General features: G+C 41.6%; 2 protein-coding genes across 3 annotated transcripts; one reads left to right on the forward strand and one right to left on the reverse strand.

The window, feature by feature from the left end:
- The first annotated feature begins 173 nt into the window (after nt 1–173).
- psma6a (proteasome 20S subunit alpha 6a) lies at nt 174–4,045 on the forward strand. The gene is made up of 7 exons (XM_070919872.1): nt 174–309; nt 973–1,067; nt 1,210–1,291; nt 1,433–1,588; nt 1,718–1,896; nt 2,535–2,629; nt 3,110–4,045. The coding sequence occupies exons 1-7, from the start codon at nt 234–236 to the stop codon at nt 3,165–3,167; spliced, it is 741 nt and encodes a 246-aa protein (XP_070775973.1). The 5' UTR covers nt 174–233; the 3' UTR covers nt 3,168–4,045.
- A 664-nt stretch (nt 4,046–4,709) lies between these two features.
- nfkbiab (nuclear factor of kappa light polypeptide gene enhancer in B-cells inhibitor, alpha b) lies at nt 4,710–9,844 on the reverse strand. 2 transcript variants are annotated; one of them, XM_070920006.1, is made up of 6 exons: nt 9,546–9,844; nt 7,993–8,098; nt 7,599–7,809; nt 6,771–6,859; nt 6,234–6,500; nt 4,710–6,118 (listed from the first exon to the last, which is right to left on the reverse strand). In XM_070920006.1, exons 1-6 carry the CDS (start codon nt 9,797–9,799, stop codon nt 6,083–6,085), a joined length of 963 nt encoding a protein of 320 aa, XP_070776107.1. In that variant the 5' UTR covers nt 9,800–9,844; the 3' UTR covers nt 4,710–6,082. The 2 variants fall into 2 exon arrangements, with proteins under 2 accessions (XP_070776107.1, XP_070776105.1); XM_070920004.1 differs by having other exon boundaries at nt 4,711–6,118; nt 6,240–6,500.
- Between the last annotated feature and the right edge of the window lie 8,703 nt (nt 9,845–18,547).

Below are 18,547 nucleotides of genomic sequence, written 5' to 3' on the forward strand. Positions count from 1 at the left end.
AAGATTAAATTAGGTTTTTAGTAATACTAATAATCATAAACTTCTAATGGCAGCAATGCAAGCAACAGAATTGTAGTCAGTTGTGACGTCTGTGAACTACAAAACTGACCCGGATATGGAAGCCCTCAGTCGGACAGACCACATCCGGAGTAGTTGATGTTTGCCATGTTTTGCCTCTCAGTTTAGTTTCAATTTCAGTCCCCACCAGTTTACCTCAGTTATTTACAGCCGTCATGTCCAGGGGGTCAAGTGCAGGCTTTGACCGCCATATCACCATCTTCTCCCCGGAGGGACGACTCTACCAAGTCGGTGAGTAGCTAACTAGTGAAAGAAATGAACAAAACTCAACCTGCTCTGTCATCACTAGCTAACAGGCTAACATTAGCTAGCAGCTCCTATCTAGCCCAGTCACAGTTCACTGTTATTTAGAAAGACATTTATTTCAGTACATCGTGGTAAGGTCAAAATGGGAAATTAATATATATACAACTTTAATTGTATATAGTTTCGAAATGATGAACTACCTAGGTTCGTTTTGTTGCAGCTGTGCTAGCTACCTTAGCTAGCTTATTTGACCTGTGGACTGCTACCATAGGTAAATATTTATAAAGATAGATTTTATTAGAATTTAATTACATTTCTTAATCAGATATACTAACAACCAGTTAGGTAGCACATTATTTACCCATTTTGTCGTTATTTTTATTAGTCGTTCTCTTGAACGACTCGTTATAACTGAGCTGTAGTAAATGTTAGCCTCAGACCTGGGACAAAAGAAAACCTGTCACTATCCATATGTTACTAAGGTTACATTGCATACATTGTGCAATATATAAAGAGTCATGTGTATGTACAATTACATGCAAACAACTAGCTAGTTTAGTTCCTGATGATAAAAAAACAACTAGTTTGCCCACAATGGTTAAAAGTTTGAAGTGCACATGAGTTTATTTTCCTCTCTTCTGTCTTCAGAGTATGCCTTCAAAGCCATCAACCAGGGAGGACTGACCTCCGTAGCGGTCAGAGGGAAGGATTGTGTTGTGGTCGTCACACAAAAGAAAGTCCCAGTCAGTATACACGGACACCTTTATAAACACACAGATGTTTTTGTTTCTGTGTCTTCACAAAGCATGTGGTCAGATTCCACAGCTGTCATTACTGGAGGAGTACGTGGTGTACATTTCTCTTTTGTCTTTGTGTTTTTGTCAGGACAAGCTGCTGGACGCCTTGACAGTCACACATCTGTTCAGAATTACAGACAACATTGGCTGTGTTATGACCGGCATGACTGGTAAGCAATGTCTTGTCCAACTGATGGTTGGTGAATACCAAATATTTTGAGCCATTTAATAGTTAAGAGTGTTAAACGTTTCAGTCAGCTTCTTAAATACATTGTGTGAAATGCTTTTTTTCTGCCTCCTTCTTCCTCCAGGTGATAGCAGATCTCAGGTGCAGAGGGCTCGGTATGAAGCAGCTAACTGGATGTATAAGTACGGCTATGAGATCCCTGTTGACATGTTGTGCAAACGCATGGCAGACATCTCCCAAGTCTACACACAGAATGCTGAGATGAGACCTCTAGGCTGCTGTGAGTAGAGTACATGTGTGTTAGTGGATACCAGAAACAAGTCCTTAGTTAAGTTACAAATGTTTGAAATCACTCGTTGTCAACCACTGTCCTGTCTTCATTCCCCTGTTTCTTGCAACGTTCCTCCAGGTATGATAGTGGTGGGACTGGATGAAGAGTTGGGTCCGCAGCTGTATAAGTGTGATCCAGCCGGCTACTACTGTGGCTTCAAGGCCACAGCATCTGGAGTCAAACAGACTGAGGCCACCAGCTTCCTAGAGAAGAAAGTCAAGAAGAAACTGGATTGGACCTATGAGCAGACCATAGAGGTAGGGGACACACACACACACACATATATATATATATATATTTTTTTTTTTTTTTTAGATGTCAGGAAATCTGACAAGGGAGTTTCAGAAATGTGTCACTATACCAGAATGTAACATTGTGCATTACATAGTGGTTTTCCGGACAACTGGAGTGGAAACCAAACTGTTGCAGCCATTTAAGGAATCAATATGTAAATTATGGATTTAGTTCTACGAATCGGGGACAATAAGAATCCTGATGTTAATATTAGAAAAACAGATCTTTTATTTCTTAAATATTCATTTTCAAAATATCAGTTAATATTTTCCAGATATTAGACATACAAATATAATCCGTTTGATAAAAGAATAAGAAGTCAAAGCAAACAAAAGTAGAATATGTCACCCAGATCTAAGTTTAATGTTAAATCTACATTTTGCAATGGCCCTTCCTTATTCACATTTTAATGTTTGTTGGTGGATGAGGAGGGCAGTTGGACAAACGTATGTGCCGTGGCTACGGTTGTTAAAATGTTAATAGATGTTGAAACACACCCTTGAAACATTGTACTTGCTGTCAAATGTTTACAGCCATGTGCGATGTTTCATTCATTTTCCTTTCTTGCTTCCCAACAACTCTGCCTCTCTTCTCAAAACAGACGGCTATCTCGTGTCTGTCAGCCGTTCTCTCCATCGACTTCAAGCCCTCGGAGCTGGAGGTGGGAGTTGTCACGACACAGGAATCTAGATTCAAGTGAGTATTTTCCTGACACGAAGAGAGAAGATATCTTGATAGCCATGATTAAGGACTTCTGACCACAGGGAAAGGACTTTTTGTTCACTTCCCAGCTGCTGCTATAAATGGGTTTTGCAGAATACAAGTGAGGCAGGGCATTGCTGAAAAAGGCAGATGGGTTTAGCCAAACTTCCTGGACACATTTTACAAAATAATCAAAAAAGAAAAAAATAATCTTTGCAGCTCTGAACAGATACCGTTGCTCCGGTCTCTTTGTGCTGAAACTGAAGAAAGTTCAATCACTAAAACATGGTCATGTGTTGGCAGTAACGCATCAGTTATTTTTAAAATCTGATAACAACAGAGTGTTGTAATGGAAAAACCTGGGATGAGATCAAAGTAAGGGCTTACATGGTTGAATGTGTTCTCAACCCGTCCCATGTGTGTACAAGGAAGAACAAAAACCATGACCACTCACTTGTGCATTTTGTGTTCCAGGATTCTGTCAGAGTCTGAGATCGATGTTCACCTGGTTGCTTTGTCTGAGAGAGAGTGAGGAAAGTTGGCAGCCATTTTGCTGCCATCATCATTACTCTGAAAAAGATGATGAACGGCAACACCAGAAAACCCCACCTCCTCCACACAAAGGTCTCGTCTGGAAGGAAGATAAAGGAGGAGTTTGTTTCTCTCTAAAGAAGTGGTACTCACTGCACCGTGACTAACAAAAAGATGAACAATATGGCCCTATTTTTACCAGGTGGGTAGAATATGTTACCCATCTGCGCTGGCACTTAACCCCTCCTCCATCCTCTCTGATAGCCAGGACCCAACTGGACACAATATTTTCCCCATATTGACCCCCTCCTGCATTTTACTTCTAGCCACACTGAGACTTCCTCACTGCAGGCAGCTGCCAAATGTCACAGAGCCTAGAAAGATGCTAGACATTCAAAATCAGTCCACAATGTGACACATCAGACTTCAGCTGAGGAGCGTGGCATGAGCAGATTGGAAGATGGGGTGTGTGGTGACACTGCAACTACAGCACAATACCTCTCAATACCTCTTACTTCGCATGGACTGGTCCTGTATCTTCTTGAGTCACTGTATGTCAACAGTGCTTCCAATCTTTACTCAGGGCTGCCACATCGTGTTATCTCTCATTTTATTCATCTGCTTCAAAGTATCCCCTCTCCACTATCTGTAGTTCCAGGATGATGTTTATGCTCTGATGTACTTTATGATAACCCAGGGAACAGCTGTGGGAATTCTCCCATTGCGACAGTCATCATCATCATCGCCACACCCCTGTTTTAGTCCGCTCAGGCCAACGTCAATGGGAAGTCTCTAATTATTTCATTCTCCCTTGTGTTTTGGTGCTGCCATTGCTGCACATTAGTGCACTTCTATTAAACGTAATGTTTTTATTGAACATTTAAGTTTCTCTGTTTCCTTATTATTATTATTATTATTATTATGATGTTACTGCTTATTTAACCTTGTGGTGCTCTAGCCTTCACGCTAACCTCACGTCATTCAGTTCATGTGTCTGCTGCACTGGAAGGGTTACAGAAATGTCACTAGGTCTGACCTGGTATCTGCCGCCATCGCTTTCATGTAAAAGTGAACCGGGTGCTTATTCAGACATGAGACCAGCATAATGAGGTGCCTGTCTGAAAGGGTCCTTCTTAGAATATCTGTCAGTTCAATAGTTCCTGTGCTGTGGGGGTGAACATTAATGTCACCATCAGTGTTTTCAATTGAAATGTACCTCCCCTCCACAAGTTTTCAATTTGGCATAAAATGTCTACTAAATTCAGATTACTGTTTTTTATATGGTATGTAGTCAATATACATTTTTATTTACATTAACTCAAGCTGTGTAAAGTCTTCAGCGCTGGAGTATGAATCAAGGGGAGAAATATCACTGTAGTAGCTGAACTGCTGGTATCATTTAGATGTAAAACTGACTTGCTGTGCCACATATGTACAGCTCTTTTAATGTGCTTTTACTCGTGGATATTTGTTTAATTGGGGAAAAATAATTTATGGTGTCTACACAAGAATTGAGGCATAAATTAAAAAGGCAATTATTTAAACTATGTTAGCATTTTGTTGTACAATCCATTTTATTTACAGCTATTATAGTGTCACGTCTCCAAGCTGCTTGACACTGAAATGATGATTTTATGAATGCAATACAATCATAGAATTGCACAAACATATTTTAACACTGATGTTTGATATTTATTTTACTTGAGTTTGAGTAAAACTCCCTTCCTCCCAGTCACCTCCGAACTTGACTGAAGCATCCTGTTATTCAGCGGAGATTCCCTTCTTTGGAGAAGCAGGAATGTCACAAGCAGCTTAGTGTTCTGCTCCTGGGAATTTCCTGTCCCTTCCTTCTTGGCCCCACCCGCCAAAAAAAACGTCCCTATATAGATGACTGAGCGCACACACACACACACAATGTCCCTATGCCTCTTATCTCTTTCTCACACACACGCTCAGCAGGGGGAATTAAATTGACCGCCAGTTCCTCATTCAGTGGAAACTAGTTGTCGAGTTATCGGCACTTTCCTGCCTGATGTGCATTATATGAAAATAAAAGGCAGTCGGTCAGACCTGAAACTCAGCTGTCATGCTTTGATGGAGGCATTTATGCAAGCAGACACACTGACGGCAGCAGGAAGGCACGTGGTTAAAGTAATTTCCCCGTATAATTACAGCCTTGTAATATTGTCAGGCACTGTCAATTATATGCTGGGTTCTGTGTGATCTTTACAGTGATTACTATCATTATTATTAGATTATGATGTCTAATTAAAGTAAAGTGTGAAAGCATTTGTTGTTGCCATCCTGGACCAACAGTAATTTTCCGATCACATTTCCCCTTCAAGTCAGCCATCCCAGTCTCCATAAATACATTCACACGGGTTTTTTTACTGTTAAATATGAGTGTTTTTAATTTAACTGGAGTGTGCTGGACTGTTTGCTGTCTGACATATACAACCTGCTCAACTGTACACATTCACAGCTTCCATAAAAAATACATCTTTGTATACACAGCATTTACAATATCATACAACAGAGCTGTTGCAGGTACGTCTGTGTGGATGGATGTTTTTTGTGACAAATTTGCAGTGTCCACAAAATACAAGCGATCCTCTTCATCATGCAGCACTCCCATCATAATGTGTGACAGCCCAGCGTGTGCTTTGCTCCCCCTGCAGCCTGGAGCGGACTCCTCGGTGTGTTCGGCCATCAGTCTCAGTTTGATTCTCCTTTGCAGCTGCCTCTCCCATCTTGTTTTGTAAGCGGTCACGCCCGCGCCGTGTCACCCACGCCGTCTGGGCTTCATGTGACGTTATTGCAGGAAGCGGTAGACATGCCGAGCCATTTCTCTTGTCCTTTACAGTCACCATCGCAGCCTCCTGCCTCTGTAACTTCCTCTCTCGCTCACGTTTCCTGCTAATGTCCATTCCACTGGATGTCGTCATAACCCACCTACAAAGCACATGGAGGACAGAGAAATGGTTACACACTTTTCAGGAAGCACATTTTTAGAGTGTTTTAATGTTTCAGTGGCTGCTCTGCATTTTCAACACACACACACACACACACACACCTCCTCATCAGACTCCTCGTCCTCCTCTTCCTCGCTGTCGTCCGATTCGCTTTCGGGCAGCTCCCTCAGGTCAGGTTTGGTCAGCGAGTACAGTTCTTTTCTGATGTCGTCGTCCTCGCGGCCGTAGGTGAGATGGTAGGGAGTGTGGCCTCCGGAGGTCAGGAGGTTGGGGTCCGCTCCTTTCTTCAGCAGCAGTTTGACCAGGGAGAGATTCTGCTGGTCCACTGCAAGGTGCAGTGCACTGCGACCATTACGCTGTTCCTAAAGGACAGGGAGAGGACACAAGACTTTATTAGCACCAGGAGAGACTGTAAAAGACAGAACAAGAGGGCTGGGTGTCTGCTGGTCCTCAAAATGTCATAAAATGACTGTGTGTCACCATAATATAATATAATACTTAATTTTGAAATGCACATATATTTTGTGTATGGGTGCAGACACTGTTAGTAATTATATACTCTGGAAGTATATAAAGTGTGCATTCTTACATATAGATCTGGTGTGTGTGTGTGTGTGTGTGTGTGTGTTTACCTTTGCATTAATGTCAGCTCCTAGATCCACCATGTTCTCCACGAGTGAGAGGAAAGCATGAACTGAGGCCAGGTGGAGGCAGTTCTGACCTGCAAAGAAAAAAAAACCCATCAGAGAAAGAGCTTAGCAACTGACACCAGACCAGCATATCATTTCATACTTGCAGCTTTCTAGGAAAAGTCCAGCACCCAAAAGGTGGGTCTCAAGTTAAAATAAATATTCAGGAAGAGCAGTATAGACAAATTATTGGCTTTAATGTGGATTTATATTAATCTGCCATGATAATGCAAAGGAAAACAAACTTTTATATGCAGCCGTTTTCATTTAGTATTTTATTTTTTAAGAATGTGTTTTCCCAAAGGAATCCACAAACCAGCCAACAATGCCATACTGTCTACACACAAGTCTAAAACTGAGGCCTTTCTATTTGGAGCCTCAGCATCTAACATTATGTGCCATGTAATAGATGGGTTTTCGTAAGGATGTTATGGCATGAATGGCTATGGCATTCCCCTTGCTTGCTTAAATGTTTCCTTCCTCCTAAACATAGTGTTCAGGGATAATGGGCGGCAGAAATTACTCTTTTCGCGCCCACCATTCCTCCTTTTAAATAGCAGTTAAGACCAGCAGCAGACTGGTCAGTGTCTCGTCTGTTTCCACGCAGAGTGGGTGGGCCACCACAAAAGTGCTAAATTCAAATGTTTTTGTTCCCTTACAAACAGGTTTTAAAGTTGACAACAGAAGTATTCATGAGAAATGTTATTAAAAAAAGAAGTAAAAGCTCAGCGTGTCCAAATAACAGGAAGAAAAGGAAAAGTCAAAACTCACCGTGATAGTTGCAGGCCGCCATCACCGCGTGTAGGTGCTCTGGCTGAGAGTTCTGTGTGATGACGCTGAAGCACAGCAGGTTACCATGGCGACAGGCGATGTGAAGAGGCGTGTCCCCGCTGTCGTCCACCAGCGTGGGGTCGCAGCCGGATACCAGGAGGTGCTGACACACGTCCGCCTGGTTCGTTATTACCGCTAAGTGGAGAGGAGTCTACGATGGGACAAACAGGGGAAAGACATTTTCATTATTCTTTAAGTGATGATAGACATATTGCATTCACCTTTATTATCATTGCTATTGCTAACATAGGTAGAGGACAGGGGAAGATGATAAAGATGAGACTGACTAGATATATTTTCTATTTTTTAAATCCTCTTCAGAGGTGACTCATACCTGTCTCTGGTCGTTCTGTGCGTTGAGGAAGTCTGTGTTCTTGGACAGGTCTATCATTGTTCTGATGTAGTCCTTGGCCTCGTGGATGATGGCCAGGTGGAGCAGCCTATTAGAGATGGGGAGGGAAGGTAGACAACCTTGTTACAATACACATACACAACACCACCAAATCTACAAGACAAAAGGAACATTTCTCCACAAGGAAACCAGTAACACATACAGTCACTTGACATCTACATCAAATCAAGTCCTGTTACCTTTGAACAGTGAGAAGCTGGCCTGATACCTAATGGTTCCTTGTGCAAAATCAGGTGCAGGTTTTTTTTGCAGGTCATTTTTCAGTAGATTATTGATAATAATTTAGACATCAGCCCTAAAAATGCTTAGCACCCTATGTGTGACTTATATTGATGTCATCTGAAGGAGACAACACAAACAGGGATTTCCATCCAAAATCAGCAGGAAGTATAATCTTTCTTCTTCTCTGTATTCTTTAACGGCAGAAGTTCACCAAGTTTGCATGTCTCAGGCTCCCGACCATTCAGAAGATTTTTATCTACACTCCACATCCATTTGATAGTTTTTAATTTTACACTTGATGTGATATGGATACTTTCCAAGGACTGTCAATACAGCAAATTCATGTACATAAATAAAACAATGACCCCCCCCCCCCCCAGAAGCCACTGATGACCCCGAGTGATCCCTGGACCCCACATTGAGCACCCCTGCTCTGGTGTGGCTTTAAACATTTATCCCCTTTACTCCAACATGGTTTCATGCTTCACTGCTTTCTATGAGACAGTTCCGGCCCTCAGCTCGGATTAATTCAAGTCACGTTGTTCAACTTTCACCAAAAAGCACATCATGTTATGCACGTGCTGTGAGAACAGTTAACAGTGCTGTGCTGAGTTTGAACTATATTTCTCGGCGGATGAATTGTGTCATAATAAAAATAACATTTCAGTCACTTTTGATGTTACCCCCCCCCCCCCCCCCCCCGTTTTAAAATAGCGGCAAACCGCAGACACGTATTTGACTTTCACCCTCAACTTCCACAGACTTGCGTTTGTGTTATTTAAGGTACTTTTTCTAGTCCCCCCCCCCCCCCCCCTTCTTCTTGCTTCACGGGAGCGCGCGTCGGTCGGATTCCTTGGCCGCGCGCCCGGGACTTTCCCAGCCTGACCCGCGGCCATAGTAGATTCCCTCCTGATAATAGCCTTTTGTTTACGTCCAATACCGCCGTGTCTGACCAGAGCTGGACCCATTACCGATCCGGACACCCGTTCTGTGTGTTGTTATCATTGCAGCAGCGTACTTTTATAAGCCCTCATGCTTAAAAGTTAAGCCGCAGCCCGGACTAAGTTAGGCCCGGGCCTGTGAATTGTAATGACAGGCTAAAGGAAGACATTCCCCACAGGAAAAGGATCAAATTACCTCCAAGACGCGAGCTGGGCCTACTCAGGCGATACCACACAAGCCTAGCTATACCTGCGAAAACTCATAAACACCCCCGTGCTTCACTCTGTAAAGTTATTCCTGGTTTAACTTACGTGTCTCCGTCCTCCGTGGTCTGTGTTTTCCATTCGTGCAGCTCTCCGGTTACAGCGGGAGGTTGTCGGTGCAGCGGCGGCTCACACTCCACCTTCAGCCGACGGATCTCGGCCGCCACAGCCTGGTACTCCTCCTCTTTCAGCGAGTCCAAGCCGCTATCGAGCCGCTCCTCTGTCGACTGGGCCGGCTTCCCTTCTTTAGACTCCCGACTGTAATCCATTTGGTTTAACATACTGGTCCGGTGGAGGTCCATGGTGGTTTGTTGTTCGAGACGAGGTGCGCTTGGTTGTCTTCTGGCGGAGCTGCGCAGCAGTCTGTAAATGCCCTCTGTGTGGCTGCAGAGGGGCGGAGCTAACAACTAGGTGGGGGATTTCCATTTCAACTGTCACTAGAATAACAGCATACAGATTGCTGGCTCCAAGAGGGGATTTCTATTGAGACACATATAAATACACCCCTCAGTTTTGCTCTAATTTTGCAGGCTACATTTGCTGCATTTAAAAATACCAATTTCTGCAGTATTTCAGTCTTTACACAAGTATTTGGACTTTTTTAATGGCACTTTTCTACATCAAATATGCATTTTACCTCTGGCCTGAGCCTCAAACTTGAAATCAGTAGTTGCTTTGAAAACATCCTCCTCAGTTTTTATGCAAACTATGTAGTATTTAATCAAAATGTCAACCTGACCAAAAGTAAAAGGAGGAAATCAGCCTAAAAGCCACGTCAGTGCTCCAAGAAATCCAATTCTTCAACAAGGGGAAACACTAAAATCCTGGAAATTAGAATAACTACAAGCACAAGCCTCTATATTGAAAAACTTTCCCCCAGTCACAATTGGTTGCATGCGCATTCATTGTGAGGGGATGGACGCATGGAAAGTCCTTAAACTGCACCTTGCCCCTGCTGAATCACTAGGAGCAGAAGGAAATGTTGCTCAGCAGCCCCTCAGCATTTGAGTGGGTGGGAAGACCTGTTGGGGTGGGTGCTGCAGCATGCACAGGAGTTTCCTCCAAAACTTCAAATGTGATCGCAATGTGATTTCACTTTGTTTATGACACCGTGAAAATAATATGATGAACACAAGAACAAAACCAACAGGCCTGCAGTGGAGTTTCCCCTGACACCCAGATCTTGACCACATTATATATTTCACTTTTATGTAACACTGACAGTGTTTATGTCAGAACTCCTAAGATATAATAAATAATATGTGCCCTAAGCTTGTATCTGTTCTGAGAAATCAGAATTCCTGTGCATACGAATTGACTTTGTGTAAAAAACAGTATCAGTTACAAGCATTTACTAACTGTGCTTAACATCCCTCCAACTATTTCTAAACATAGAGGATGATGCCACTACTATTTGCCTTTTACTGAGAAGTGGACTCGACTCCCACTGATTCCGTTACAGTGCATCTAATAACCCTGTATCAAATCACTCATTCAGTTCCTCTGCAGATAAAATGGAAGGACTCCAAGTTCTCGATAAGGCCGCGAGACTTCGCGAGGCTGTGACCTATCCCTTTAAAAACAAACATCGAATTGAACGTGATGTTCTGGAGGCCTGGGGGAAACTCCAGCCTTGTTTTACCTCCCATTGTTCAGTCTGTGCAACCAGTTCGACTGGGAAGCTCGGGCTTTGCTCTCAGCACATTTTTCACTGTCACGTTAGCAACTGTTGAGCAACATATTAGGAATCCGGTCGGGAGAATGCACACTCACATGCAAATACATTGTGGTTCAGCTAGAAAACTTAAGTGCGTCTGTGCAGAATATTGAGCACCATGAGATTTAGGCATTTACCATGTTACACAATGTTGAATTAATAATAACTTACAGTGCAACAATTGCAATTCTCAGTTTGCATTCTCATTCTGTATGTCAGTTTCTGAAGCAAGAATGGAAAGATTGTAGAGAGGACAGCGAACCACACAGGCCGCATTCACACCCACAGTTCATTCGAAATACATGTTATGTATCTAGGCTGCTGATCACAATCAGCTTTGAAAGCACAGTGAAAACAAGACCTCTGTTTGAACCAGAATAAGGCGGATGAATGGAGGAAAAGAATGCACACAGAAGGCTGGACGACAAAGGGGAAAACAAGTATTGTACTATGTATTTAGACAGAAGGAATTAAATATTTCAAGTATATTAGAACAGTTGGCCTAATCTCTACACCAGCGTACCTCATTCAACTTTCCATTTATGACATGATAATAATCAGTCACTCTACTTTTACATTTTGAATCTTTTTAGAGTGTCTTTTTATGTTTTGTCTACTTTTCTGGATAATGAACAATACAAACAAGTTCCTGACGAGGAAGCAAACCAGTCTAAAGTATGACTTCTAAAGTGGATTAACAGTGTTGGACGTTGGCACGAAGCACCAGGCTTCTTCTTCTGTTTACGTGCCGATATGTGTAAATGATGGCCGATATGATTGGAGTCAGCAGAACTGAATCATGTTGACGGGAAACCAGTCAGATGAAACCAGCATGAACGTGGCATCAGTATGGTAACTGACATGAAAGTCTGAAACAACTGATGCTTAAAACAGCACAGAAACCTAATTCTAATTCACTGAACCTGAAAAGTGAGAATTCTGGATTTTTTTTGGTGTGTAACCATGTGTTTTTCTGGAGTGTCTCCCAACTGCCTTTTCAAATGTAACACACACATCACCTGTTAATGGTTGGAGTGAGGTCCAACTGGAAAACATTGGGAACAGAAACTGAAATGGTGTTATCAAGTCTCTGATAAGCTCCGTCTTGACATTCAGGTAAATCCCTCTTCCCCAAAACCACAACAAGTTTAAGACATTGCCACTGTTCATCTAGCTACAGTAAAAACTATCCTATCTGCACATCTGAGAACGGATTATGCTGATTTCATTGCATGTGACGCACAGCAAGTGTAAGCCTGCATGTGTGTGTGTGCTCTTTGTGTTTGCATTGTGTGTGAAAAGTACTTGATGATTTAAAACATGTATTTATTTGAGCTTTTACAATAACAAATAGCATAAAAGGAACTGAGTTGAATGACTGCCAGATCTGTCTCTTGGCATCCTAATCTTCTGGAAGGACCCTGATCGCACAAAAGAAAACATGAAAGAGGAGCGTTGCACGGGCAATGTTAGCATGTTAGGGTTTCTTTTAAACCAGAGCCAACACTAGAGGCAGAAATAGTTTCACTTGCTATATGAGGTTTTAAAAAACTTTATGATCCTCAAGTGAGAGACAGTATTACCAGTAAACCACATAATGGGTTCTTTCAAAGCCACCAGGTGATTATATATAATATATTTTAATATAATAATAACCACACTAAATGGTTATTAAAATAATAAATCCGTTTTTTATATGTATGATGAATTTGGATGATGTTGGACCCAAATACATTTCCAGCATTTTGAAATGAAAGTCTTTGCTGTATCACTGAGTGTGGAGATGTGTGTAAAGCTTCACTGTGTGAGCTGCAGCCTTTCTATTGAATATGCATTGTTACATAAATACATGACTGTATGCACACCTGCATGTACAGTATCTGTGCACGCTGGCATGTGTGTCAGTGGGAATCCCTGAGCATTCTGGACATGAGCAAACATGTACAAGGCATAATGAGTCATCGTGAATCACTCAGTCAGCCACACACACACACACACCATAAAATATGTGGTGGTAAAGGGTCAAACAGTGACTCATCAAATTACATTCTGAATGTATGACTGTGACAGCGACATAAACCCCCCCCATGAACTCTGAAACACTGTGGGGTTTCACTGTTTTCACCTGCTTCTTTACCTGCTTCCCGTGCCAGACTGCAGACTGACTTCTCGCCTGGCAGACTTCTCGCTGTGGTCACTGGAGGACTTTACAGTCATGTGGCGTAAACGTTGGCCGTTGCTTCAGTCCTCTTCCTCAATATACGTCTCTATTTCAAACAGCAGGCATTCAAAATGACTACTACTACAGTATTACTACTTCAATTAAAAGCTACAAATAAAAACAATAATATTCTGGTTTCACAAGTGTGGTCAAAATGCATTTTAGTCAGAGATTATCTAAAAGCAAAATGCTCATCAAAGTATAAGTCAGCCTCCTATGTGTCTTTCTATCATACTAATAGAATTGAAATATATTTCAAGATTAGTGGTTTGCTTTTTACAATCATTGGTGGAATGTAACTAAGTTCATTTACTCAAGCACTGTACTTTTTATGCTACTTAATACTTAACTACATTTCAGATGAAAATATCCTACTTTTAACTGATAGGTAATCATTACTTTGGAGATTCATCAAAACCTTTGATCAATCTATAAGATATGATATGCAGGTTAAACTACCCAACACATATAAAGTAGTTAAATAAGCTTCACCTACAACATGAAAACACTGCTTACACATTAGCTGATTAGTAATAGTAAGACAATATTACATAATAATATATAATGATTTAGCACTGAGAAGGGCATGAGTACTTTTACTTTTCATACTTTAAGTACATTTTACTGTTAATACTTATGTACTTTTTTAGATTTTGAATGCAGAATTTTACATTGTAGTATTGCTGAATGTACTTAAGTAAAAGATCTGAATACCTCTTCCACCACTGTTTATAATCCAGCATAAACACATACAGTAAGACCACGTTTAACAGTTTAAATGGTGTTTGTTGTTTGTGGGTGTCCCGTGTGCAAAGGCTGACTCCTTACCGCAGCAGCCAGGCTTCGATTCCGGCCAGGGCCCTTTGCTGCGTGTCATCCCCTCTCTATTTCCCACCTTTCCTGTGTCTCTCATCTGAACCTATCCATTGAAAAAAAAAGATGACGGTACTGGGATTAAGGTTGAGTTTGAGAATTTTTTTTTTAATTATTAAGTTGCTTTTACTTTACATTCTATCTGCATGCAATTGGTCAACAACTAATTCTTAATATTTTATTGAATACCTCAAACATTTTCCATTTTGTGCAGACATGTTGTGTGCAAACTGTTCAGACAAACAGTTCAGATTTGCAACCAGTGCAGCTCCATTTTTGATTGACTTGCTAGAGATATAATACAAATAGCAAACCATAAGACACTGCTGGACTTAGCTCTCATCACTTTGCACACTTGTTGATGTTCCTCGATTTTGCTGAGTCTGCTTGAATGAGCCGTGTGGGGTTTATGCAGTCAGCAGGGCAGACTTCCCTTTTGTTAAAGCTGATTGTTTTTCATTCCTTCTATGTTACAGCACTTTGTTTAAAAAGTTGCTCAACATATTGTGGAAATTGTGATGATCCTGCACAGATCACAGCTCCAGTTTCCTGTTATGTAGTGCTACACTGGGCAACAGGCAACCAGAGCCAAATCTTTGTCAGCAGGGGGAGTAAGAGGGCTGCTGTCACTCAGACAAGCTGTTCCTGTTTAAATACAGGTCATCAGTGTCATTTAAGAATGACAATAACCCCCACAGGGAGGTCAGAGGTCAGTGTCAGTCAGTCTGTTATGATTTCATCCATGTGTGCTGAGGTCCAAAAAAGTCCCTCTGCTGATGATGGTGCTAGGAATCTGCACCACCAGATGGCGACAGAGGACCACTTTATTGCGAAATGACAGTCATCTACTGTCACAACACAGTGTATACACTACTGAGTTACCTTGGGTGTTAATATGATAATGAAGTCTGAGCATGGAGCACAGGACCAATGAACTGACAACACTCAAGAGCTGATGAAAACGTCTTGTTCTTTTACAGCGGTTGACTTGGAGAGTTTCATACATTATTTAAGTTCATTATAGCAACAAGGCTTAGATGTAGAAGTGTGGACAGAGAGAAGCTTTCTGATGTCTGTCTGTCTCTTCTGTTAGTGTGTGATCTTTATTTGTCTTATTGATGTCTTGTCTTATATTATAAGTTAATTTAATTCATGAATAAGTTAATTCAATCGAGAAAATATTATTAATCAGGGTGTAAACCAGTATAGCATTGCTTAATCTGTGTTTTGGTTTTATAATAATCCCTGCAGCAACCAACAGAGCTCAGTCACTAAACAGTCCGTTGGCTCTATGTGTGTGTGAGAAAGAGAGATTTAAACCAATTCTGTCTGTTTTTATGTGTTGCAGAGCTTTTTTTAGTCACAGGCCACATGGTGGAAGAGACAAATAAACCTCTTTCTGATGTTAAAATTAACCACAACAGACTCAAGTCCTAAAACTAAACTACCAGACCCCTAATTGGGCATCAGACATTTGGCTCTGCACACAAACACAGATGCAGTCATGTACAAACACAGTTCCTATCCTAGTTAAGATGTAAACTCCATGTAAACAACGACAGACAGACAGACAGACAGACAGACAGACAGACAGCTCAGCTGTATAATACTGCAGTACTTAAAGGCTTGTGGCTGAGAAGCACAGATCAATAGAGTCATTTTCAGCAGTCTGGAGGATTATCCACCTCACTGCCCACTGATGCGATGCAAACTAAAGACAGGCAGACACACACACGCGCACACACAAAGACACTTCATGTCCTCCAGCCAGCAGCCTCCTTAGACTGTCTGTGGATCCATATTTTTACAGGACATTGATTGAGAACGTTTATCCTTGCTTTTAAACGGAAAGCTGCCTGCTCTATCCTGTCCTTCCTTACATCAGCCTGACACTTTTATTTCTTGAATATGAGGTTTCATTGTTTTAACCTCGTGGTAGAGCTCTTTTGTCTCACTCATCAATTCACAGATTGTAATTTCATTCAGCATTTTCTATGAATATTACCACCGTAAATACCCCCCAAAAACATCACCATCATGTCATCAAAGGTACTGTTCAGCCTGTTGCTGCCGGTTACACCACCTCAGGGTTTTAACTGAAATTAAACAGGGATTTTGCAAATGAGGTATCAAACAGTTATTGAACAGCAAATCTGCAGTGTAGTGGGAAAATAAAAGGAGGGTAAACTATGACCTACGACTGATTACGGCAGTAAATAGAAAATAGTGTGGCTACGATATTGCAATGGTACATTTTGTGTTTCATTGTATATTAGAGACACATGGAGGAAGAGTGCCATATAACTTAACGTGGTATATCATAATAATATGGAAGAACACATCTGACAGGTAAATAGAATTTTAAAAAAATTATGAGAAATAAATCACAATTTTGACTTTCTAAGTCAAAGTTATGACAGATCAAGTGAAAATTCTGAGATAAGAAAGACAGAGTTCTGACAGAAATGAGCTTCCTGTAATAAAATGTATGGGTGAAATGAGACCGAATGAGGCCTCTGTCACTCACATGTTTACTGTTTCAGTCAGTCAGATCAACGAAGGCTGAACCTGGGTCAAGGCTTCCTCTCTGCGGGACACATTAACAGCTGACAATTACAGTGAAAAACAACCGAACTAAAGATCTAAGAAGCTTGGTGCTTAATTAGTTTTTAGTGTTGGGCTCTCCACCACCTATCTCAGTTCTATTCTCAGTTCAATTCCCCAGGCGGGCCTCGTCAAGCCAGCAGCCCGACCCTCGAGCTCGTTCTCACGCTCATCCGCCTTGATTGATTTCCAGGGAGCGACGCCGGCTGGCCTAAACTCACTGGCCGAGTTGTAGACCGCCTGGACTGCGCGGAGGGGCCGGGTGGGGGTTGGGGGGGCGATGGATGGATGGATGGATGAATCTCCCTCCGATCTCTTATCAGCCAGAGCAGCTTCTAGTGGGAGGACGGGTGTGAATAGTCCCTATACACACACACACACACACACACACACAAGATCACCATCTCCCCTTCTGCCCTCCACTCTTTCACTGCGCTGCCATTCTGTTCTGCTGGGGAGATAACGCCACGCACACATGCGCACACACACACACACACACACACACACACCCCCCCCCCCCCCCCCCCCCCACACACACACACAGAGGGAGAGCTATGCCCGAGGTATTCCCACCAACAACAACAAAGACACTGATAATCAGACACTTCAGCAGGACAAACGGTCATTAGTAGTCTTAAAAAGATATGATCTGTATCCGAGTCCCCACTGTGCTGTTTTCTAATTTCACTGACTCCAACACACAAATCTGATCAGGTTTTCCTGAGAATATTTAGGCTACTGTACATTTGACAAGTGACAGGCTTCTAGAAATAACAGGAAAAGATCAGGGGCAGAGGGAACATCAGCAATATGTTATTTCACAGACCAGCAAGCAAAATGGCTTATAAAAATTACTACTAAATTGTACTACTAAAAAGCCTATTCTACTGAGTAGAACAATTTAATGAGTAGAATGATTTTGAATAATGATACGATTTTTGTTTTAATGTAACACAAAGGTTTGTCCTTGATTTCCTGTGTACCTCTGAAATGACAGCTGTGAACCCGCTTCTTTCCTTATGGAAAATATGAGAGTAAAAAACTGCAGTTCTGAAAAAGGTTAATCATTTATTAAAACCTTGCAGCTTTATTATATATACATTATAACCAGGTGAGCCACGTTACGACAGAAGAATCACAGTTAAAACAATGTCATAGAATGACAATGGTCACACAGAAGTATAAACTTATATAAAATAGTTTATACAGTTTATAGTGTGTCCCATAAGGGACCAACTGTGTATTTCATTCAACTCTAAAAGCTTATTTAAAACACTTAATAAGCATACATTATTCATGTTCATGCACGTGGGTTGATAGCTCAGAATTTGACTAGAAGAGTCTCATCGGACCTCATCATTCCAGACAAAACATTTAAACGCGAGAGCTCATTTCATCTTGTAGTTGTTCCTGTCGTATAAAATAGAAAACTACAATTATTTTGAAGTCATATTGGGAGCTAAACTGGACCGAATCCACTATGTTTACGCCTGATATTAAATGTAAAAAATGAAATAACTGCTAATAACTAATAGGCCTATAATGTTGGGGGTTACTGGCCCTGGGCGAAAACTCGTTGTTCAAGAGTGTAATGTGTGTGTGCGCGCGCGTGTGAGAGAGGGAACGAGAGTGGAT

The sequence above is a fragment of the Enoplosus armatus genome, chromosome 15 (genome assembly GCF_043641665.1).
Source record: "Enoplosus armatus isolate fEnoArm2 chromosome 15, fEnoArm2.hap1, whole genome shotgun sequence".
NCBI lineage: Eukaryota > Metazoa > Chordata > Actinopteri > Centrarchiformes > Enoplosidae > Enoplosus > Enoplosus armatus.